General features: G+C 39.9%; 1 protein-coding gene across 2 annotated transcripts in view; it reads left to right on the forward strand.

Annotated features, from left to right (window-relative positions):
• PITPNB (phosphatidylinositol transfer protein beta) overlaps positions 1-25,463 on the forward strand; it is a 35,900-nt gene that overhangs the window by 7,374 nt on the left and 3,063 nt on the right. For both annotated transcript variants that reach the window (XM_055711426.1, XM_055711432.1), the window contains exons 6-10: positions 168-242; positions 1,429-1,512; positions 15,276-15,353; positions 20,037-20,147; positions 22,341-22,463. In XM_055711426.1, coding sequence (XP_055567401.1) covers positions 168-242; positions 1,429-1,512; positions 15,276-15,353; positions 20,037-20,147; positions 22,341-22,463 — 471 coding nt within the window. The remainder of the gene's footprint in view (positions 1-167; positions 243-1,428; positions 1,513-15,275; positions 15,354-20,036; positions 20,148-22,340; positions 22,464-25,463) is intronic.

Below are 25,463 nucleotides of genomic sequence, written 5' to 3' on the forward strand. Positions count from 1 at the left end.
CGTTTTACCTATTTCTGTATGTGGGTAAGGGGGCTATTTCTTGTATAATTTAAATAAAATGTGTTGCTAGTCAAGGCTTAGTAGGGACTAATATGTGAATACCATTTATCTAAACTTTAAGCAGAGAAGGTAATCAGCCCTATGCTTTTTGATTTTAATTCTTACAGAATGAATACATGAAAGACGATTTCTTTATAAAAATTGAGACCTGGCATAAACCAGATTTGGGGACATCGGAGAACGTGAGTTGGGATTTGTATACCGGGCATTAGTATTACTTTCACCACATAGTCATCCAGATAAAGCATTCTATACCTGATAATGGTGGATAATTACTGGATAAAGGCAAAGCCCTACCAGTGTTTAATGTAAAACAAGAAAAGCGTTATTCAGATCTTTCTAAGGTGGTCAAGCTGTCTTACCTATACAAGGTGTAAGAACAAGAGAAACTTATTTTCTATATTGAGGTCAATGCAGATACTTGATTCTCCCTCAAATCTTTAAATAGATTTTGAGTAAGTTCTTTTTAATTTCATGTTCTCTCACCTTAGGCATGCTGTGCTACTTGGGCTGACAAGTTTGTCTGAAAACAGGTTTCCCGAGGCTGTTGGAGTTTATCTGTGTACAGCTTCTGTAGAGTTATGTATTGAAGCTGCTTCTGTAAGTTTCCCAGGCTGGCCATACTCTTGCTTTCCTCCCTAGGCAGTTGGTTTGGTTGACAGGTCTCAGGAGATTTTTATTTTTTTAATCTATAGTGACAAACATATTTATAACTCATCCACAAAGGAATAATGGTCAGAGTGTTTTCAGTGCTTGGATGAACTGTAGCACTAGACGTACTACAGAGAAGATGAGTATTTCCTGGACAGCTCTGCTTGCTATAATTATAAGTTTAGGTGTGCCTAGCAGACTGCAGGTGTGAAGCTGATTACATCTTCAGACCTTTATATATCTTCATACCACACACACTTCATCTGGTCCATATTAAAGGCAGCCCTATGATTTAGGGTACCTATAGATTAGTCAGGTTATTGTAGATTAGTCAGGTTATTGAAACCTGCCATATTTGCACTTTGGAATTTGTGCAGCTTCTTTCTAGATCAAAAAGCTCGTGCAGATTACTGAATAGGTAATGTTTCTAATTAGAGCTTGATTTCATTAGCACTAATGAATGTGACAGAAGAATACAGCTTAATCTTAAATCCAGGTTTCCTGAATGCACAAGAAGTGAAGGCTTTGTGCTGGTTTAAAATTGGTTAATGAGTGAATTAAACTGTAACTGAAAGGCAGAGGACGAAAGCACAGATTTTGAGAACACTGCCTTGATAAATCCAGAAAAAAATCCATGACATGCATATATGTACTGTGTAAGATGCACTACTGTGTAAGGTGGCAGCATGGAAATCATTCCTTTTTCTCTTCTTGCAGGTGCACAATTTAGATCCAAACACATGGAAGAGTGTTGAAATTGTCCATATTGACATTGCAGATAGAACTCAAGTAGAACCAGGAGTAAGTAAATGCTCTGCTATTGGGGTATGGATGTGGCATGTAGCATGCAGCTAATGACATTGATGCTTGGTGTTGATCATGTTTTACCCAACAGATAAATGAATATTGTCTTGAATAGAATTGTTCTTTCCAAAGTTTCACACTTGGTAAATGCATTTACAACTTCAGTCTACTCAATTTGACTTCTGGTTGCACAGGACACGAAGGGCAACAGACTTGTGGCACAGGTGTAGTTTTCACTTTTAACTGTAGATAAAGTAGTTGATTTGGTCAAGCAAGCATTTATGTGTGCGTCTTAGTGCGTGAGACCAGAATCGGTCATGCAGGACATCTGGGACAGAGCACAGTGGCTCTGCCAAGCTACTTCCATGCTTCTGCTGCTACTTCTGGGTTACAAATTCTTTAAATTACATTCTGTTCCTCCACACATCCTGCATTCTGGGGTTATGGCAATCTCAAGAGGATCAGTCAGGTTTTGCCATTGAAATCTAGACCTTGTTTGTTGTTTAGTTTTTTTAAACTTTTGTTCATCAGGGTAGTTCTCAAGACATGAACTGCTCATCTCTTCTGAAAGCTGTGGGATTACTTCTTCAGTTTTGTCTTTAATGATTGCTTTGGCAAGCGTAAGTGTCCTGGATACACTCAGAAGTCTGTCAATAGGAGCCTGTGGTCTTTTCCTTGAGAACTTGAAGCTTAATATCATGATAGAAGAAGCAAAAATTTTGGACAGATTTTATTAGTAAGAGTGCATGGTTACTCAGAGAATTTGTACGTTGAGCACAGGTGTAAATTTGGAAGGAGTGTCCATACCAGGTTGTGTGGAGTCTGTGTTAGCTTGCCTAGATGTGTGCTGGAAGGAGGCAGCTAGATGAAGAAGTGAGTGTGGCAAAGTTTAGTGCTGGGCACGCGCACCTTCAACTTGCCTTTTCAATAGCCCTTTGCACAGAGAAGACAGTGGTACTGTGAATGGCGATTGTATCAAATGCTACTGAAGTAAATACATGAAGGGATTTCTAGTTAAGCTTTATCTGCCATATTGAAATTTTGCTGACAGGGTTAACACTAAATATTTGTAACAGTTTCTGTTCTTTTCCCTTCTGTTACCAATATTTTGTTAACCAGCTCATAGTCGTATGTTTGGGTTGGAAGAGTTTTTCAAATATCACCTAGCTCCAGCCCACTGCCACGGGCAAGGACACCCCCCCCCCAGCCCAGGCTGCTCCCAGCCCCATCCAGCCTGGCCTTGAGCCCAGCCAGGGATGGGGCACCCACAGCTGCCCTGGGCAGCCTGGGCCAGCGCGCCACCCTCACAGGGAAGAATTTCTTCCTAATATCTAACTTAAATCTGTTCTCAATTCAGAACTGTTGCCTCTTGTCCTGTCACTACAGACCTGGGTAAAAAGTGTTTCTCCATCTTTCTTATAAGCCCCCTGTATATTAACAGGCTGCAGTGAGGTCTCCCCAGAACTGTCACGTCTCCAGGCTGGACAACCCCACCTCTCTCAGCCTGTCCACACAGCAGAGGGGCTCCAGCCCCTGACCATCTCCGTGTCCCTTCTCTGGACCCGCTCCAACAGGTCCCTGTCTGTCTCTTGCTGGGGACCGCAGAGCTGGATGCTCTGGAGGGGGGGTCTCACCAGAGCGGAGAGGCGGAATCACGTCCCTCCACCTGCTGGCCGTGCTGATTTCGGTGCAGCCCACAGCTGGCTTTCTGGGCTGCGAGCACACGTTGCCAGCTCATGTCTGGTTTTTCATAGTGCATATGGTTAATGTGAGTAAGAAGGTAGGATATGTTGATTGTAGATGCTGGTTTCTGCAGCTTTAGAGAGCAGCTTCACCATACTTATGTGCCAGCCTTACTTCCCTGTTTTTACTGCTGTTGCTTTCTACACTTCTGTATCTATTGGGATTGTTGTCTGGTTTGTTCAGTTGTAACAGCTGGACTGGTCTGTGTGTAATCATTAATTTTTGGATAGTAGGAAAATGGTATGCACTAATACCAACACCAATTTTTTTTACACAATAATTTGATTTTCTCAGTTTTGTGCAAGGAGACATTCTTTATACTATTTAATTGTTATTTTATGAAAATAAATACTTGGATATCCTGCATTGTGGGAGAGGACTCCTTTGCAGGGAACAAGGGGAAAGGCTGTGTCGTGTGAAGGAGAAAGGTTACTGCTTCATAAATTTCCATTTGCATTACCAACATTGCACTGTTGCTTAATTGATGTTAACAGATGATCTGTGGATTTACATGTGTGAAAATACATTGTATGGAGAACCTCCCTGTAAACCAAATTAAATGTGTCTTGCCTATTTTAATGCAGCGAGGAATCGTTTTGCTGCCCCTTGTTCTTTCAGACATTCCATATGACCTTAGAGCTGAACTGGCAGGTAAATGTATGTTGTGCATTCCCTATTACATGCCTGGAATTGTGGCAGACAACTACAATGCTGTCATCTGTCAGAGTGCTTGCTTGATCACAGTATGTGTAAACAAAGGGTTGTGCTTATTACTGTGTGTTGAACTTCAGTATTTATTCTGTTTGAAGTACTTTCAGTGAACAGCACTGCTCATGCTGTATGCCCTCTTGCACCATTAGATTACATGGCCTGCCTTTGATATTGCCAGTTTCCTTTGTACTGAAGACTGACAGATGGTGCTGTGCTAAAAGAAGTTGTATTTTTGGCTCAGGGCAAAGATCCATCTAACCCAGTATCCTGTTAGTGGCCAGTAGCAGATACTTGTGGAAGGATAAGAAACTTGGGAGGTATATACTGGAAGCTGGGAGGTGCATATCTCTGAAAGATCAATCTGTATTTAAAGGACTTCAGAGCTAGTGGTTTTATCTGTCCTATTGCATTCATTATCCACTTACATGCCCATGAGCACATCTAATTCATTTTTTTAACCCATTTATACTTTTGACCTTTATGGCATCATGTATTCTGTAGAGTGTTAGATGCTATGGAGGAGAAAAATACTTCCTTTTTGCCTGATTAATTAACTGGGGGGGGGTGGGGGTGGAGGAATGTTACTTGTTTATATTTTCTGCACAATTTATTTTACAGATTTTGATCATATTTTCTTTTTCTTCCCCCACCTTCTCTTTAGCATACCTTTCCAAGCTGAGGGTCCTTATCTTTTAAGTCCATCTTCATGTAGAAGCCATTTCATGTGTAGAAGTCCTTGGAACTATTTTCAGTCCGTTATCCTCTTTTTATCTTTTTTTACATTTGACCTACAGAGTATCAAAACTAAATGCAGAGTGGTTTAATCCAGAGTCTGAAATCTCTTCTGATGTTTCTACATTCTTTCTTTTTTAGTACCATTTAACGCTATTTGTGCTTTTAGTAGATATCTTCAAATTTAAACTCACAGTGTAGCCCCTCATTGCGTAGGAATACTTGGGACTAATTTTCACCATGTGATTCAGATTTTCATTTCCATTTCATCTCCCAGAAGTTGTTTTGCAAAGTCCTGATTTCATTGAACAGATGACTGTGTATTCAAACACTTACACGGACCTCAGTAACTCTTGAGTTATCTATTGGCAGATGCCCTTCCCGCTCCACTCGTTGGACCCTTTCCTAGACAGTTAAGCCGAAATTCTCTGGGACCCACTCTTGTAGTTTCTTTTGTTACGAAAATTTGCAGTTTCTGGCCTTTGTTTTCTCTGTCTTTACTGCTTATGACTCCATGAGAGAGACTTTTCATTCGTGCAGATACTTTTATGAAGTTCAGGTAATGGAACTTGAGGAATTTTTTGGGGGAAGATCAGCTACATCATAGTAACAAAATTGCCCTGATCTACTTACTTTATGTCTTCAGAGAAGGCTGCTGGTTTTGGAAAGTAAATGTCCCCTATGAAAGCATTAGCTGTTTTCTGTGTATTCTGTTAGTCCAGAGGTTCTTTTCCTACAGTTTCTTCATCTTTGTTCAGTAATATTAGAGCAGTTGCTAGTTTACTCTGAGTAGTTTCTGAAATCATGTGCGTTGTATGGCGTTTGGTTTGGTTTGATGCTTGTTGTTTGGGAATTATCATTCTTAGTGGCTGGTGGGTTTTTTGGTGTGCCCCTTTTGTTAGGGAAGAGGGATAGTCAGTGTGGCCAAAGGAAAGTTTTATTTGTACATTTATTTTCTCGGTCTCAGTTTTGCCTGGAAAAGCAACTCAAATGTACTATCTTGGGTAACAGTATGACTGAAAGAATGGAACTATCTAATTTATCAAATCCAGCAATTTTGATAAAAGTTTTCATATATTTAAGATTTATCATTTCATTCAGTCACTGAACCTTGTCCAACCCATCATAGTGTAGCAATCATGTTAGTTCCAGAACTACAGTCAGCATAAATATAAAAATAGTAAATTTCTTTAAGATACTAATGGCATGCATATGCTAATTCATGCTCATTTAAGTATGTATAGAAATAATTTGGCTGACATCTGTGGCTTTCTTTAGATATAAATTTAACCCTGCCCTCTCTTAATCATCTCCAGCATACAATCTATGTAGCTTTATGTGATTTGTATACAAAAATCACTTCCCAGGAGAATAAGACTTTCTAAAGTGTAAGCAGAAGAGAACACTCAATTAACATCAGAAGAGACTACACTTTTGGAAACAATTTGTAAGAAAGTAGAGTGTAGTGAAAACAAAGAAATTGAAATCAGGTTTGTAGATATTTTTGTAAATGAAGAAATTAAATATCTTGTTCTAGGTCGTAGTGGATCTTCGTTATGTTACTTAAAACAAAGACCTAAAAATACAGTTTTATACAAATCAGTCAAATTACTTAATGCGTGCCTTAAGGGATAGGATGTCTATGTGCTGTGCGGTAAGTATTATTCCTTGCCCTACAATTTGAAGAAATATAACGGCATCTAGGATATGCTCTTCGTTTGTAGTCTGTAAAGAGTGTTAAAAGATTCTTGAGTGACAGAGCTGTTATTCTCATAGGTGGATCTCTTCCATTTTGGACCTAACTTATCATGTGATAGGCATCTAAAAAGTCCATATTACTAGTCCAGAAGCTTAGTATCATCATGCGTTTTATTGGTAACAGTCTTGGAACACCTTATCTGGGTGATAGACTTGACTATGTATTAGCAAAATGATCAAAATATACCTCTTAGTTTCTTTGAAAAAATCAAGAACATTTCTTTTTGGAGAAGCATGAGAAAACCCTCTTGTTTTAAACTTGTTTTTTGTTGGACTTCAGTTCAGCGGGGCTATTTCATTTTGGTGTCCAGGTGAGGCAGGTGTGTGGATGTATGGACCGCTACTGGTGCTCAGCAGGTGGATGATAACTAGTTGACTTTGGATCACATAGTCCTATCTTTATTCAGCAGTTGTTTCTCAAGCCTTGTGAAGCTCCACTGTCACGCTGCCGTAGGTGTTTGCAGTCTAGTCTATAAAATCACCATGTGCAGAAGGATGCTACAATGGCTACAGGTCTGGAGTGGTCAGTTTTTATTGACCTGCTGCTGAGGAGAGCCCCAGTGACTTACGAGACTTGAGAGATCCAGGGGATTGTGGATCCTGTTTAAAAATACGTTAGTGGTCAGGATTCAGGCGCCAAAATTGGCAGTCTGGTGCTCAGAGTACTGCCTGAAAGTGACCCTGTGGCTGTGTCTCTGGTCACCAGGGCTCCTTGAAGTGTCAGATCCAGAAATGCATGGAAAATACTGACTGCTACAGACTTGACTTTTGCCCCAAAGTGTGTGTTCTGCTTTGCCTTGGACATTTGTATTATCAAAAAAGGCTTGTCTGAATTACTGAGTTTGAATAGATGACTGTTCAGCCTCCATCAGTACTACTTTAGAATAAAAATGCAAAGGATTGTTTGCTCATGTGATTCTTAGAGGGCCCTGGTACTTTCTCCCAATCTTCAGCCTGCTTCCAGAATCAGCCTTTCTTCATATTGGGATGTTATTTACTGGTATAGAAAGTAGAATAACCTGTACACACTTTGAATTTTGCTTAATCCCTTCACTAGTACCTCTGGCTTCTTTTACAAGTATGCGTCTAAAACTGCGCATTCCATGGAACAACCTATGTATGTATAAATAGGGCTTATTTCTAGTCAACTGGTTTTTTCCCTCCCCTGTTTTCTATCCCCTAACTAAGGCTTTTTTCATACTGTCCTGGGTGCTTGTAAATCTTCATGTCCTTCAGTCTCTTTCATGGGACCTTTGACTTCTAGGACACGGCACAACACTGCAGCATACATCTGTGCTAATGGAACAAGACTGGCTTTATTTTAAATTTGAACCTTGGCATTCTTTCAAAGGGAATTTCAGGGAGTAGTTCACCTGATAGCTGTCCTGTAGATACAGGACTCTTCAGGAGATGGGGATGACTGTAAGGTATCTGTTACTAAAAGCCATGTAGCTAAACCTACCCAAAATACTTGAATGTTTTTTTGCATATCAGTTAAGTGGACAGTAGTGCTAGTGATTTTCAGTTATGAGACTTGGGAATATGACATACTTTGATTAACCTGATCTTGATCTTTATTGTGCTGTGGACAAGTATTCACAGAGCTCTGGATCATTTTGGGGAAAAGTGCTAGTATACGTTTCCTGCCCCAGTCAACTTTGTGTTTTCTGCAAAATAACACTATTATGTATGTTCTCCCTTTTAAAAAGCTAATGCCATATTGAGTTGAAAAGCCAGAAACTGTGTCCACCTGCCTAGTTGGTCTTACGGCACTCTGTGTTCAGGAAGCTTTTTTCATGAATTTACAGGCATGACATCAGACTTGAAAACTTTTAGAACTGAACATAAAAATGATACGTTCTGTCCTGTATGTATGTTTTCAAGTTTTATATTACTTGATAGAGTAAATTATGAGCTATCTGGAGTACTGTTACTACTTCTAGCAGGTCTTATAAATTAGAATTGTAAAGAAGCACCCAGATCCCAGGTTTGTTGCAATTACTACTTTATTGTATAGGACTCACAGTCTCTCTAAACAAATCTTTACAACAGTTTGTTGCATTCATGCATATTACATTGAGATTTGAGCAGAAACTGCCTATGAAATGGTATCTGTATATTTCTTTGAAATGTTTTTTGGCTCCTCTGTATTGTTATGCTGCTGTGTAATGATGTTTTGCCTGTCTAGCTTTCAAGAGGGCTTCAGGGTTTTTTCACCATAATATTTGTTCCAACAGCTGCCTGTTTTTCTTCCTAAGAAGGACTTGTTGCTGTCAGGAGTTAAGCTCTTGCTGCACAGATATTTTCCTTAAACTCTGCAAAGAACTGTTGTTTATTTGTACTTTGGCTCTAGTCCAGTCTTCTTCCTTCCATGCTGTTAGGGTTTGTGTATTGAGAAGAGTTCCTACAATGCTCTCTTGTCCATCTCGTCTTTAAGTTAGACAGAGTTTTTTCTTTGTCCTTAGCAGCATTTGTGTTAACTGAGTCCTGAAAGGTCTTGGTTCAAAGCCTCTGTATGTGGTCTCTAGCACAGAAAACTTTACCATGACTTAGATTATTTTTCTTCAAATTTTTGTTTTCACTCCTGTATTTTACTTGTAGGTAACATTTTTTTTTTCCCCTCCCAGTGTTTCCAACTGTGTTTATATGTGGGTCCTAAATGCAAGAGCACAGTTGCTTTTTACCAGTGTCCCTGTGCAGGGAGAGGTATGATGGCAAATTACATGGTGTCACGTGGACTTGGGTGTCCCTCTGGTATCCAGTCAAATAATTCCACAACATATAAGAGGCAGGTCAAGGTTGCATGTATAGGTTAGTTTAAATGACGAAACAAAGATTGCATATGTAAGCAAAGTTCTTACCTTAGCAAGTTTTCTCATCACTGTATATTTGAAAATTTGCATCCTACTGTTCATTTCTATAAGCTTGTGTGGTATATACCATAACGTGCGGGTCTGAAGTACTGATGATGCAAGATACCACAGGGTTTGTTAGCGAATGCAATTTTTAATATTAAATTTTTGGAGGATTTTGAATGAACAGTCTATTACTTGGAAATAGTGATGTTTGTTGGTATTTTTGCTTTATTTCTTTTTACTATTTTTTGTCAGGAAGGGGTTTGCAATGCAGATGTAGAAGTTGCCAAATATATTTCACTTTAGTCACGTGTCAAGATCGTTTACATTTCTGCATTGTATGGAACGTGGAAGCTGTCTTTCTGGTGGAGAAAAAGCCTTGTTTTCTGAAGTTCGTTTAGCTTTCTTCAAGCAAGGATGCTGACTTCTTAAGTTTTTAATATTTATGTAGATTTCACATTGTAGTGCTTACAAAGGAAAGTAGCTCAGTTAAATATCTGTATCTATAAGCATGCTTGCAGGTTTTTGACAGTGCTTTGCAGCAACTTGTAGCAAGTTGAGGCATTTCATCTTTGGTGTGTGTTTAACACTGGCTATCTTGCTGGTGTTGTGAGGCATGTATTAGTCCCTTGTAAGCTTCTCGGAGTACATCGATTCTTCCCGTCTGTGCTGGTTCCTGGATGCTACAGGGCTGTGAAGAGTGATGGCGGTTACTTTGGTGACAATTTGAGTGAAGGGGTTTTTGTCTTTGAAAATGATTTTGACCTGGGTCTTCCAAGCTAGTACAAAGGTACAGTCTAGTAACAAGTCATGTCACCTAGTCAAAATATGTGTGCTTTATAATCTGATGCAGGGTGATTCATGCAGTCTCCTGTGGATTTTTCTTACTGCTATTGACATTTTTAGATTGGACCACAACAGTGTGCGTTTTCCAGTAGTGATCAACACTGGATGTTAAGGAAGGTAGAAACCTCCGCTGTGCTGCTTACTCCCCCTGCTTCCCAAGTGGAATGGGTGTAGGAAGGGCTGGTTAGGCAGAAATTATATTCAGCGTTGTCTAATTGGAACCAAAAGCAAGACAAACAATATAAATGTAACAATTGTGGTATGTAAATACATGTTTTTATTTATATGTAATCATGTAAAATAATAACTGTATAATTAAATTTAAATTGTGTAAACATAAACAATATTACAAATACATAATCTCTGCAATATTGTATTGATATTATTGGGGAAGAGATGTACTGTTTTCTATCTTTTTCTGCATCGTGGGGCTTCCACATGTTATTGCAGCCTAAATTGTTTCATGGGTCAGAAAATTGTTCAAAATAGTCTAATTCCCTGTACTTCCTTTCCTCAAGTATAACGTTGACAAATAAATTGTGTTTTATTTTTCTGTTTAATGAGAAGGGCTGCACTTAATTTGAGATATTTGTCGTTAAAATGAAGTGGTTTGCTGCATTCTCTATCTTGGGGCTTTCCATGGTAAATCCAGTGCTGATGAGCTGTGTTGTCTGATGTAATCTTTCTCTTTGACAGTTATGTAGAGAAATCTCTGCAGAGTGTGCCGTTGTAAAGGAACAGTCCAAATTACATCCTGTTCTTCATGAGAATGCACTCCTGTAGCTTTAGTAAGGAGTCGGAACTGCAGCTTATCTGTCCTTCTAGTGAACAGTTTGGAAAAAATGTTTTACAGCCTAGAAACGTGTCACTGTGGCAGCACAGACACCTGGGCCCAGCCAAGCACTGCCTATCAGAAGGCAATTAATTCTCTTTCAGCAAAAATCTCTAAAAGATTTCTGTGCCTTCTTTCTTTCTTTATCATTATTGACCTCTGATGGAGTTAGCAGTATTCTGCCTGTATTTGTGTTGAAAGTAACTTAAAATTTTTGTTTTAAATCGCTGGCAATTTTACCTGGTTGGGGTTTTCAGTTTCTACTAGCTCCAGCCCCTACCTACATATATTCCCTTTCTGGTTTTGCAGATTTCAATTTTTTATTCCTCTCAATCATGTTTTTTCCAGGCTGAAGATTCATGGTCTGCCTTGTTATTTGAATGGAATTAGTTCCATAATTAATCATTCTTGCTGTCTTCTGTATCTCTTCCACTTCTAATGTATTCTTTTAGAGAAAAGGATACCAAAAATCAATGTAATATTCAAAATACAAATGTACCTCAGAATTGTAGTCTCATAAGGTATTTTGTGTTATGTTCTTGCCTGGTTTCCTAATATCCCAATGTATTTCAGATGTTGGGCTCATTTTGATATTGCCTTTCTGTTGCTTTTAGGTTTGGTCTGTTGCGCTCCGTAGCGATCCATGAAAGCACAACAGCAATCTCATTATAATTATTGCAGTTTCTTCTTTTTTCCTTTAAAGAAAGCATGGAGATACTCTTAAGAACATCCTGAATATGGTATCATCACGCAGTGCTGTGAGACACTGCTTACAGCTGGGACAGCAGGCCAGGCAGCATCCTCCGGGTATCACTAGTGCAAATGAAGTTTATGGTATGGATGTCCCTGTGCCCTGCACCGCTGCGGTGCGAGCTCTGCCTTGGTAGAGTATTCAGACAATCAGACTAAGAAATTCAGGGTTGTCTCGATCCAGTACCTGGCTTTATTTACAAAACTGGCATGAAAATATGGAAGCTTTTGTATTCTGTGGTTCTGTTTAGCACAGCGCTACCTCAGAACAGCAGCAATATTTATGCCAGGAATTAGTTCTCTAGAACAACATGTTTATTGGAAAATTGTTTATCCGTTACTATAGCTTGGTCCTTTTCTTAGTGTCTTCCATCCAGTGTTTGAGTGAAATTGTTAAACGCAGTTATCATCAGTAATTTAAAACATTAAATATATTTCTGTAAAAATATTCTGCCGTAGTATTTACATATATTTTTAAAACGTGATTTACTTGTGAAGAAAATGCTTCTTTTTTTTTTCCCCACCCAAGGATTGTTAAAAAAACAAGTCGTGCGCATCATTCAGCCTCCAGAATATGCAGGACCTGGGGTTTCGAGTAGGTTGCAGCTGTCTTCAGCCACAGTATTTGGAAATAACTAATGAATGAGAAGTCTGCAGCTGGTGGCGAGCACTGTAAATTGTGTGCCCTCAGCTCGCCTCCCCCTTGGCTTCCTTGGCTTCCTGGAGGAGACAGGCTGCGCACAAAGGCAGCAGGCACGCTCGCTTGGTGCGCGCTCCCGTACAGCAGTAATTGGGAGCTACGGCTGCGTGTTGGGTGCTGAAGCCATCACACACTTACTTGCTCTTTTTGATGTCTGTAAAAAGGGCATGTCCAGTAAAATAATAAATAAGCAGGGTTTTACTAAAGTTCAGGTGACAAATACTGCTATTAGTCTTTCTCCAATTATAATAATACTGAGTAATAAAAAAAATTACATTTAAGTGTTGCTGAATTTAAATGTTATATACAGTGCTTATGCTGATTCCTCTGATTGTCCCTGAGGTAGACAAAGTATTATCTTAGCACCTGTGGGACCACCCTGCTAAAGTTGTCTGGCCATGATATCCGTTCTTTAAATAAACATACTGTTTCAGTTTAGAGGAAAATACTACTTGTAGAAGTTCATAAAAAAATACTGGTGAGCAATGTGATTGAATGTCTTGACTCAGATGTTTCTAGGAAATTCTTGCTCAATTCTTAAAAGTGCACGTTTGAATACTCAATGTGGAAGTTTATCTGAATACCTATTAATGCTTTCTAGATATATTAATTACAGAGGCTGGAAAAAATCTGTTAAAAGGTTTCTTCAGCCTACTTTAATACATAGTGTAGGTAGCTACATTAGAAGAACTGGGAACAATGAGGAAAAAACTGGGGAGAAGAATGTATCAGAGAATAACAGCTGATTTTCTGTAAGTGAAATCAGATTCCTCTGAGAGGATCTCCTGGATATTCCAGTTCCATCTAGCTTGCAAAAAGTGCATTGTAAATGTCAAAATCGTTATGAAAGCATTAATAGCTAATTTGTGTAGCCTTGCTCAGTGGATCTGGAATTTCAGCCTAGAAGTAGCCTTCATTCCTCTGTGCTAATGGAAAAATGTAGATTTGAAAACTGGCGTGTTACACGGGATCTTAAAAACTTCTGATGGCTGAAACAATGAATTCCTGTAATGGCTCCCCCATTGTATATGCACTAGCACCATCTGTTGAATTCAAGTTACATGAGTTAAATGTGAAAAGTAGGGAAATGGAGCTGTTTTGGGAGGGCTGAGGAAAGTTGATGGGAATTCTTTTGTGTGGATTGGTTTTCCCATGTTCGTTTGGGATTGTCCTGGTGAATAAATGTGAAATCCCTTCAGAACAATGAGAGGGAAATGCTTTTGCACAGGTGATAATTCATCAGGTGCTAATTATCATAGGGTGGGAACTGAGGCCAAGAATAAAAGTGGAGAGGAATACCCAGTTATATGATGGTCTGTAACTGAGGAGTTTATATCCTTTCTGGGAAAAAAAACCCAAACCCAACACAGAATAGGGAAGACTAAACTGTTCATTGCTTGGAGTGACAGCTCTGTCTTGGGTGTTTGCATCCTTCCATGAAGCATCTGTTACTGGCCACTGAGACAGAATATTAGATTAGAGTGGTCTCTTGTACAACTCCGTCTGACAATTCCTGCTCGATCATGTTACGGTGTTCGGGTTTTTCATGTGTGCTTATGTTCATGCTTTTGTCTACAAGAATTAACTTGGTCATCTAGGGAAACCAGTTCTCCAAAACACACTGCTTCTGCAGCAGGGTTGTAGTTAGATGGTTTCAGTATGCTTCAGAAGAGACATCACGATTTCAGTGGGTAATATTCAGAGAGCCATTTTTTTAATTCACATCTATCTTGCTGCTGATGGCATGTAATTTTGAATACAGGGGTGAAGGTCTAGTTTTAATTAATCTTAGAAGCAGTTTACAAACGTGATTCCTTGTTGACAACTCTCAGGTGCAGGAGTGGGGGGATGCCAGTAGCTACTTTTCTGGTGGTATTACTTTCACTCCATGTTCTGCAAATTTTGTCCTCATTGAAACTTGTTTTTCAAAATGAGACCTTAAACTCTGCTAAACTTCCTTGGGGCTTTTCAGTAGGACCCATCAAGCATTTGTTCTGCTTTAAAGCAACTTAAACTTTTACGGTTCTCCACGGTTGCGTGGGTGTAGTGTTATTCTTAGGGTTGATGTTTTTCATGCATTGTGTAAACCTTAGGTGTTTTCAATTACTAAGGTCAGAGTTTTTAATCCTTTCCTAATTTCCAAGGTAGCATCTTTATCAGGTAATCATTTTCATGCCCCTCATTAGGAAAATTTAAGTAAATCTCTACGTTGGAAGCATTTGTCACTTTTGACTCTGTGGGTAATAGTTTTGTCCCATTGTGTATGACTAGGTAAGCAGGGATGTCTGTTGTGAAGCAGTGCCACTCAGACTGCTGCCTTCCCTCTCTGTGCTTAGCCTGCTGATGTCTCGCAGATTGAGATTATGCAGTTTCTAATTTTGCAAGTTAGCTCACTTATGCCTTCTTCCCTTTCATTTTGGGGTTCTCAGGAGTGGACACATGTTACAGCTTGGAAAAATGTTAGCGCACTGATTTCTGTATCACTGGGTTCTGTATTACTGCTATCTCTTCCCCTCAGAAGTTCACAAAACTGATAGATAATGCTGATGTCACACAGTGTGCAGCACAAAAAAAATCCTGAGCTAGAAGGCAGCCCAGGTGTGCTGTCGTAGTATGAACTGGTAATGAGCACCACTGGTGATAACACAGTGAATGGGTGAGTGTGATGGAGTATTCAACACAAATGTAAATCAACCTAACACGTGTTCCACCTGTTCTGCTGCACATCACTCAGGAGAAGCAGTTTGGTAGTCCTCAACAGAAGCTTAATATAGTGGAGTATTGAATCTGTTTGGGTTTGTTTTCTGACTCTCACGGGTTTTTTATGTTATAGGACTACAAAGCTGATGAAGACCCTGCATTATTCCAGTCGGTTAAGACGAAGAGAGGACCTTTGGGGCCAAATTGGAAGGTACTAAGAACTGATGTTACAACCTTGTGAAGTCTTTATCAGCAGAAAAAAAGTCATGGTTCCTTAGAGACTAGCACTAGTACTGTTAGTCTTAAAACAAAGGGCAGGAAATGAATACTTTTTTGTATTCAGCTAAAATTCCAAATGTGTTAGTAAGCAAAAGTACTGTCTGCTACTTGTTTAACATCACTACTATAACCAAAGCTATGCAAATTTAAATTGGATGAACTTTATGCTTACTCAGGTTTGATATGTGAATATACACTGCGATGAATTCCATGGAAGTCATCAGTGCGCTGGAGGTGACTGAAAATGAAAAAAAAATTAGTTGGAAATTTCCTTGTGTTTAAATGGATATCAGTGTATTAGAGCAGGCTAATAGTTACTACCTGTGTATGTTTTATTTAGTTACCAAACAATTAGCAGAAAAGACTGGCAACTAAATCTAACCCTGTCTTCACCTTACCATACTGAGTATCTAGGTATTTTTCATTTGTATGGAGTGTGTACAAAATGCTATGAACCTCCAGTAATTCATCATACTTTCCCTCAGTGAGATAATGCACCGTGCTTGCATTTGTGCATGTTTGTGTACATGCATGCACAGATGCATCTACCATGTTCTTGACATTTTCAGTCTGGCATATGTAATGTGAGTTGATTTGGGAAATCAGTTTTCTACATTCTTTGGTCATTTAGCAGTTCCTATGTGGCTGTCAGTATGACTGCAGTGTGAAAGCTTAGCACTTAGTCACATCCAATGTGAATTTGTTCTGCTTATATATTCAACTACAGGAAAGTCATGCTTGAGAACAAAGTCTTTCGTAGGTAGCGTGTGTACTGGTGCAGTGCCAGAATATGTATGTGCCACCCTTTGTAATGCCTCTGTACTTCTCTTAACAATTTAGCCTAAACAGTTACTGCATACGTAAATATGATCTTATCTTGAAATAACTTTTTGTAGAGTCTCTTGCCTGGGGTCCGCTTCCATTTCCTCCAGAACCTTGCTTGACTCAACTCAGGAACACATTTCCTGTGGACCAGCACATACCACATGGAACCCAACGACACCTAACAGCAATGCAAAACTTGCCAGCACATCCCTGCCCCAGTCACAAAGCACACCCTTCCACAGACAGCCATCCAAATTCATGTATATATGCCCATCCCAGAAAGAAATACACTGTCTGCTACACCACATATCCTCATAGAAACTGAGAAGCTAACTGGTGTATACTGGAAGGAATATGCAGGCAGTCTGTCAGGAATAGGCCCTCAGTTACCAATTATGATATAGGTTTTCACTTTTGTTGTTACTGTAAATGAAATATTTCATCGACAGAGCATAATTTTACTTCTTATGTTTAGTGTGTATTGTGATGAATTATGCTGAAGTCTGTGCTGAGGGGTTTTTTAATATATTACAAAAGGTGCCCCAGTTCCTGAAATTTTCTTGTAAAAGTATTGTCTCTCATTACCCAAAAACGTTCTGACTGCACCATGAATGTTTCTGTCAAAATACAGTGTGGAGGACTTTCTCCGAGAGGTGTGAATTTTCTTGTAGTTCATTACTTTAGATGTCACCATTAGTTATTTTACCACTGGCTTTTGCAAAGCAGCAAGATAAGCGTCAGATATTAGAGTGGGATGCATTTGGACCAGCAAGCTGTCCGTCTGATTTCCAGTGCTACAAGGTGGCTGTGCGAGCTGAAGTGGGCAGAAGGCACACCACCCTTCTGCTGTCCGAGGCTTGGCCTGTGTCTTAAATGTCCGATAACTGCCCGGTGTGTCTGACAGAGCGGAGGCCCCGTGTCCCAGCACACAGGACCACGCTCGTTCCCAGCTGGCCTGAGATCACTAATAGGCGCAGTCTGAATTCAAGGACGTAAGGTGTCTCTTGTCCCACTGTGGCGTGAGGCTGTGGTTCAGGGGCACCACTGTGCAGCGCTGACTGGTCACTCCTCTACTTTAGTACCTGCTGCTACGGTGATTTTAATGCTGTGTGGTAATTAACCTAGGGGGAAAAGTAGCAAACCAGGTTTTTGTGAGAGGATGGGAAGCTATGTGGCAACACAGGGAGCCATAACAGGACCATTGAGATTTTCAACAGATCAGAAAGGGTTTGGGCAACTAAAGCTGGCATGTCGCTGCCACTAATGCTGTATTATCAGAAGAAAAGCTTGCAAAGGTACCTCCTGGGTCCTCCACGTACTTCAGTTTGTCTTGGTGAGAGCTGGGGATGCAGTCAGTGTATGCCATGGACCTGTTTGCTGTCACCATAGCTGTTCCTAATGTCGTCTTTTCAACACGATGAAAGATCCTGTGATAGTCTGACTGTACAGACACAAAAATAATGTAAAATTCCATCTGAACACCAGAAAGCACTTTTTTACTATGAAGGCGATTAAACACTGGACCAGGTTCCCCAGGGAGGCTGTGGAGTCTCCATCCATGGAGATACTCAAAACCTGACTGGACACAGTCTTGGCAGCCTGCTCTTGATGACCCTTCTTGAGCAAGGCTCCTGCACCTGGTGGGCAGGGACAGTCCTTTCCAACTCAGCCATGCCATGATTTTGCAGTCTACACATACCTACACGCTTTGTGTGTCCAAAGACAGAAAACAGCTCTGCTTCAGAAAGTTTCTGAGCTTATGAGTAGCTGGAGATTGATTGAGTTTCTAAGTGAATTATCAATATTTTCTTCTTTGCGTTTTACTTTTTTACGTAGGTTTCTACCATTAGTTGCTGTCGAAATACTGAGCCAGGTAGACTTTGCGTCTGAGCGGTGGGGTTTGTCCTAGGCCCAAGCATTAGCTGGCATCTCATGATAAAACAAGCGTATTGCGTGTACCAAAATGATGGCGAGGGGAGGCATGTATTCGAACTCCCATTATTGTAAGCTCATTCTACCTGGGCTAAGTACTCTTGCTAGCAGGGTAAAATTGTCACAGGGGTTTTTTTTGTGAACTGGGCTGAGAATGTGTATCCTGCCTTAGAAGCTCGTTGTTCCTTCCTGCTCAGGAAGGAAGGAGGAGGCTGATGCAGGAATAGCCTGCGTGACCTAAAGAAAGCAGGCAGTTACTGGTTTGTTTTTTAAAAACAGCTGTAGAATGATAAGGAGAACTTTAAATGCCTGGAACTGGTGGCACTGAATTTGCATGTGCCATTTAGTTCTGCCCTGTTACTGACGCCTGGACATAGGCTGGTGCTGTTTGGGAACACCAAACAACAGCTGCACTTTGTTTTTTGCTCGTGAATAGACCATCAGTCTTCTGATTATAACTGGTTTTCCTTTAAGTGCTCTCTGGTGGTGAGTATTTGTGAATAAAAATCTGTCTTAAATATTTATTACGTACCTAATTTTTTTATACGTTAGATATGTCTCACAGTAATCTTTTTATTGTGTACATGACCAACAGGAGTTGTCCTTTTCATGGTTGAAAGAAATCTAGCTTTAAAGTTATGTAAAGTATTCCTACTTAGAAGTTTGTTGCAGATACAAAGAATAAAAATCTGTGGACTTCTAGTAATTGTTTGTTGTTCAAGCCACACACACAGATTTTTAGGTTTTTTTTAAGCTACTGTCAACTTCCGTTTTTGGTTTGGTTTTTTTGTTTCCTTTCTTATTTTTCCTTCCTCTTTTACAAGGCTTGGCATAACCTAACACACTTTGTTGAACTGAAAACATGATATGGGCTCTTGTATTATGTAAATTGGACCACACGAATTGTAGGAAAATCACTGTGTATGATGTTACAGGTACTTGAAAATTGTTTGGATGTAGGAACTGTAAGAAACCTGGGAATTAGACAAAATGGTTGTGGGCGTCTCATGAATTTCCCTCCGTTCATTCCTCTGGGGAATCTGTCCTCTGCACGAAGTCCTTAAGCTGGACCTGCTTCCAAGCAGTTCTAAGTGGAGCTTTAGTTGCTTTTACAACCACCTGTTGACATTGATGATAAACAAATTCTCTCCCTGTTTTTCTCAGGGTAGTAGTCAGAAGGTCTGCAATTCAGTATGCAAAAATAAATATGTAAATTACACCTTAAAACTAGAAATTATCTCTGCCCCTGGGTACAGACGTACCCTTCTGGCACTGTCTGCAGGAGAGGGATGTGATGGAGGGAGGAAGAAGGGGGAGCACGCCAGCGTCTGTGTGGGCAGAGCAGAACCGCAAGGAGATGAAGTTTTGTACTTTTGCGAGAGGCAGACCTGATGGGCGGGTTTCTGCCACTGCTGAGCAACTTGGTACAACTCTGATTATAATTGCCTTTGCACAGTAGACCCAAAAGTAAAAATAATTTGGTGCTAGCTGTTGTAATCTAGCTTCATTGTCATTTCAAAATGTCAGAAAGTATATTACAGTGGAAATCATGAAAATTAAATCCGTGGCAAGACTAAGATGTCTGCAGCATGGATAGAATTGTTTTACAGATTTAACCTGATAGATTGTTAATGCCCTGTGTTCAGAGTACAGTGCTAAGTATTTACTAATACTTGGAATTCCAAGTACTATCATAATTCTAGTAATACTTAGAGTTATAATTGTAACAATTATTTAATTTACTATAAATTAACAATGTAATCCTAATAGAATACTTGGAATTATAATTTCTAATAATGAATTTGACTGAAGTAAAGTTTTATAAAATTAAAAATTCCTTCCCATTATCCATGAACAGAAAGAGCTAGCAACTGATGAAGAGTGTCCTAAAATGTGTGCTTACAAGTTGGTGACTATCAAATTTAAATGGTGGGGACTGCAGAACAAAGTTGAAAACTTTATACAAAAGGTAAGTGCCTCTGCCTTGTTGGGAGGCGGCTGGGGAGGTGGGTCTGTGGCGGTGGGGGGGGTTGAGGAGGAAGAGTGATGAAATTTCCTGTTGCTGACTTTCTGTTCATTTCTTCAGCAAGTACAACCATTGGTGTCTTAATCTACTAGTGATGGTGTTTCATTGGTGGCACTAGAATAACTTTCCAGGTTAAAAAAGCGAAGGTATAGGCAAAGAGCCTGTCTCATGCAGGTTTAGCACTTGATTTGGTACGCACCGACACTTGGCAGGGAGAGAGGTCTGTGGTTCTTTTTGGTTTTTTTTCTCTCCTAAGTTGAAAGTTGCATAAAACGTGCTGGTGTTTCTCTAGTATTTTATGTTCTAGTTTTCTTATGAAACTCTTGTGTTTCTGCTAATTCTAAACTATTTGATTTTTTTTGGAATTGAGTGCTTGCAAAACCAGGTATGACACCGGTAGAATCCAGTGCACTAGGGTGTAGCTGGCGATCGTGGTGTTTGGTCAGTTTACGATTATGTCTTATTTCGTTACTGCTGTATCACCAGCATATGAATAGTAAAATATTTTCTAAAGTACAATGAAATATTTAGAATGTGAACTTAGGTGTAGCTAGAGTGTTTAATCTAGACCATCATGCCAGTTCTTTCCAGTCCAGAGTAAATACGCTGTAACAGTGGGTTAACCAGAATGTGATCATCCAGTAGCGGCTGGCCGTCGTGTTTCCTCATGGACAGCCAGCGCCAGACCTTTTTCCTTGTGGTGACCAGGGCTTTCAGCTCCCAGTGGACCACACAGCTAACTGCATTAAGTGCTTCTTATGGATTTCAATAAATGTGATAGCAAAAGAAAAAAGTTTCAAACAATAGTAACTGAAAAATGTGATGGAGAAGGAAGTTTGTGATGGCGACAGTATAAAGTAAGGGTAAAGAGACATTGGAGACCACATTTAGCATGGTGGGTTTGGGAAGGAGTTGCCTGTCATGCATTTCAAACTGAACACTGTTAGGAAATAAGCTGAGTGGAAGAGCCAAGACCGATTCTGTGGTCTGATGAGGAGTATTTGAAGATACAACTTCTTCTTTTTTTCCTTGCTTTACTTGAAGCTTACTGTTTAGAGGAAGTTATCTCTGTCTGCTAGTTGTCAAGAACGGTATGCTAGATATGGTCAGCATTGGTTTTGAGGACAGCCAGCAGCTTGAGTGATGCAACGTCTGGGAGCAGATGAACAAGACGAGAACTTCAGGTGGCAGCCTGGGTAGCTGAATGCATGCAGAAGTCATGAGTTTTAGTACTAAAATAGATGCCAGTGTTGTATATACGTGACTACTTTTATCCGAGCAGTCGGAAGCCGTACTGGAAATCTTGCAGATCAAATCATTTGTATGATACATCTTTCATCATCCAAGTTGCTGTTATAAAAGCTGAGATTTCAGGGCACTAGAGATGGGCTGAGCTGGCAAGTTGCAGTTCTTTGGCACAACACAGCGTGGTTTTGAAGATGGAGAGTGTTTTGAAATGTGAAACCTACCAATTTAAGTAGGAGAGGTACAGTGAAAATATTCCTACTGTCATCGATTCAGAACACAGAGAGGTGTACTTCAATGAAAAGGCTGTGGAAGCCTTAGCTTGAATATTTATACTGTCAAGGTTTTGTACCTCTGAAATTGCATGGCAGATATTACTGGGATGCTGATTTGGTACAAATTACAAGCATGCCATCTTTGGAGTCAGAATTACTTCCCTTTTTGCTTCATTCTGGCTTTAGGAATTGGCTGCTCTTGTTTCTTTTAACAGTGAGCACAGAACCTGCAACAGTTCTGTTGTAGATTTTTTGTACAGTTCATGCTAAATGTTCTAGCTGTTGCAATGCTGCTTTTATTTTCTTTAGTGCTATCTTGGAGCTGGAACAGATTTTGAAAGGATTCTTCAGCATTTTCAAGTGACATGAATTGCTGAACTTTCTTAAAACTTTATTTTTTTATAGTGAAATTTGTTAATTTATTTCCATGTTAAAGCATGTGAGAAATGAGATGAGTTAAAATTGGATCCAGGAATATGAGGGGGCTGAACCTGTAGCAGTGTGAAACAGCATGCACCTAAAGATCATAACTTCTCAAATTGAACAGCTGCAGTCACTTCACCAGTCTTTGGCAAAATGTAGGCCTATTATCTAATGCTTGTTTATCTTCTTAAAGCAAGAAAAAAGGATATTTACCAACTTTCATCGCCAGCTGTTCTGTTGGATTGACAAGTGGATTGATCTGACAATGGAAGACATTAGGAGGATGGAGGATGAAACCCAAAAGGAGCTGGAAGCGGTAAGGATGCTTTTTTGAGGCTGAGGTGTGTGTGCTATCTACCCGTAGATTTATCTGTTCGGGAATTGGCGCAAGTTACGTTGTGTCCATTCCCGTTTGTGTGTTTGGGCAAGTGCTGATGAACATGACAGGCCCTTTAGTGGTTCTCCTGTGCAGACCTGTGCACCTCAAGCTTCTGCATACTGTGTTGTGTCAAGCTGGAAGTGGCTGTAAGGTAAATATTTCTGATGTCACTAAATCCAGAATGTCTGCCCTGACGACCCCTTTACTTATGGTGCCATACCCATTGACAAAGTTCCATTTGGGGCCTTTTTGTCACTTGTCAGTTAGAATTCAGTTGTCATCTTGCTTTTCCATCCTATGTCTTGTTTTGTTTCCTTTCTAATCATCATTAGATCTTTTTACTTTTTCTCTTCAAACGTGTCTTCAAGAAAGCTTCTATGTGTCACTTCAGCTGTTCCACTCATCCCAATTAGCACACCAAAACTGAGAATTGTTCTTGCAAAAAGGAAGTCAGTGATAATTAACAGGCTTGAGATAGTGTCAGTGTTCGTGCTCTAGTGGCTGTGAGGACCAAAAACGTATAGCCTGGTCTGTCTTTGGACTGATGTCTAGAAGGAAACTCATCCATAGGGCACTTTCTCTACTCTTTCCTTTACGAGGCAGAGGAGCATCCCAGGCTAGGCAGGCACCCGCCTTCTGTAGTGCCATTCCAGAGCATGACCTTTCTCATTGTAAGTCCTGCTGGTTTTTTGAGTTTCTGGCAGTCTTTGCCAGTTGCCTTATGCCCCAAACCCATTCAGCTTGTCACTTTCCTTTCATTGTCTTGGTTCATTCAAGACACGATGTGTCTTCAGCTATAACTTGCTTTTTTGCATGGTTTAACTCATTTCAGCCGCCAGACATCTGTAACCAGATTGCCTGGTGCTTTAGACCTGCTGTTGACAGTGGTTCTGAAGCGCATTTTGTGGTTTGTGCCTAGCACATCTTTTAGTTTCAAAACTACCTGTAGCTCCTCCATCCCCACTTGTTGCGCTCTCCATGTTTGGGCTTTACAAACTGCGTGGAACCATCTTGCATTGGGTAGAGTTGTTTTCTGGATTTAGAAGACGTGGTTCTTCGTTGTGCTTTGTGTTAATAGGTTGATGTTCTAAGCTGGTAAAACCAAACTTTTCCTTTCAAATAAGCAGAAGGGTTTGTCTGCTTTGGCAGTTCCCAGAATATGCTTTGGAAGAGAATGATACTCACTTGCTCTTGCAAACGTTGTGCTCTTTCATTGGCATTTGGATATTTTTGGTTACGGGAAGAGTTGTCTGACATGGATTCCTTTAATTCTACTTTATAGTAGAACCTATTCCTAGGTGTCTGTGAAGGAGGAAGAGTAACCACTTTCCTCTCTCCAACTGATTTTTGCCAGAGGGGTTCTCTTTGGCACACCCATAGTTCTTTATTTGGAATGAAACCGACTTAATCCAATTTCTGTGCCAAAGGATAGTGGCAGTGTGAGGGATGCATACAAGGTGGTATTGGAGAGAGCAAGCAGCACTTGGCACATCTGTGTGCATGAGAAAATTTCCCTTTCGTGTTTCTGTGCGCTGTGGATGTTTGTCTTCTTGTAGAGAAAGTTCTGTTTCACATTTTTTGCTGGTAAGTAATCTTTTAGTATTTTTTTTTTTTGCAAAATATTTGCTGCTTTTTAGTTCTTACCTTAAGCCAAACCCAGATCACATGTTTCTGGGTGTCACACTTAGCCTCATTCTTAAATATCAACCATGTTTGTTTACTGTTTTCTTGTTTTGCAAAGCAATGCAAATATTTTATTTCGAATAACTTGTTGTGTAAGACATTACCATCAGGAACTTAAGTGTATTACTTGTTGAAAAAGTCAGCTTTTTGCAAGAGAAATGTATTGATGAGTTATACTAACACAGCTTTTCTGTGTGCACTGTGAAATGTGAGAGGAGTGGGGACCTACTGTTAAAATTTTGAGGTTTTTCTCAACTGTTATAATAGTTATCTACAAACGCCTGTAAATGATGCAATTTCAAGGTTTTTGTGGTGAAGTGCATTATTGGAGAATAACCTAAAGGCAAAAATGTCACTGCCAAATAAAATACAAATGCCAATTTTATCCCAAATAATTCGTGTTTGTTTCAGATTTAACTACTTCATCTGTTGTGCTAAACAGTAACTTCCACTAAATCCCAAATGTACCACAAAACCTTATTTTTTTCATCATCTTTTGTTTATGGCCAGGACCTCTGGGAAGTGAGAACACTTAGTGATAAGGTGCTTAATATGACAAGAGTATCTTCCTGCTTCCATCCCTGCAGAGTAGTTGGCTTTTTTGACAGTATTGCACTATGCAGTTCTGTGATGCTTAAAAAACCAACACACCTGCAGGAAGCAAACCTGATAATATTGGCAGCATTACACTTTCTTACACACGATGCTTTCTGTTCCTGTTTGCTTTCTCATTAACACCCTTTCTTCTTCCTGGTTTGAGCTAATCTTTCGCTTTGGCTTCTGTGCACATTTCAGTTCTTTTGTTGGTCCTGTTCTTCATATTAAGTTGACTTTTTTTTTTTTTTGATGGTCGGGATATCTGCTTTTGTTACTTCTTTTGTTGCTTTCTGAATAGTCATCAGTGTTCTTCCAGACTTTCTCTAGCCCAGCCCATCCTTTTCTCACTGATTTTCTTTATCTTTTACTTTGTGGTTTATGTGTCTGACTCCTGGAGATGAGGAGCACCTGTGTGCTTCATTAAATACACATCAGCTAATCAGTACATAGTAGAAAAGCATCTGACCCTGCCAGAGCACTGTGACCGACCTACTGCATGTCTTTGTGAGGGTAGAAACACCACATTGGGTATTTCAAGCAGGGAGGCTCCATGCTGAAGCATCATGGGCTGTTAAAAAATTTAAAAAGTGTCATTTACAGCTGCTATACAGTTCCCAGTGTTCCTTCCCAAAAAGAAACACTGTGTCCCCCATCTCC

This window comes from Falco cherrug, chromosome 1, assembly GCF_023634085.1.
Source record: "Falco cherrug isolate bFalChe1 chromosome 1, bFalChe1.pri, whole genome shotgun sequence".
NCBI lineage: Eukaryota > Metazoa > Chordata > Aves > Falconiformes > Falconidae > Falco > Falco cherrug.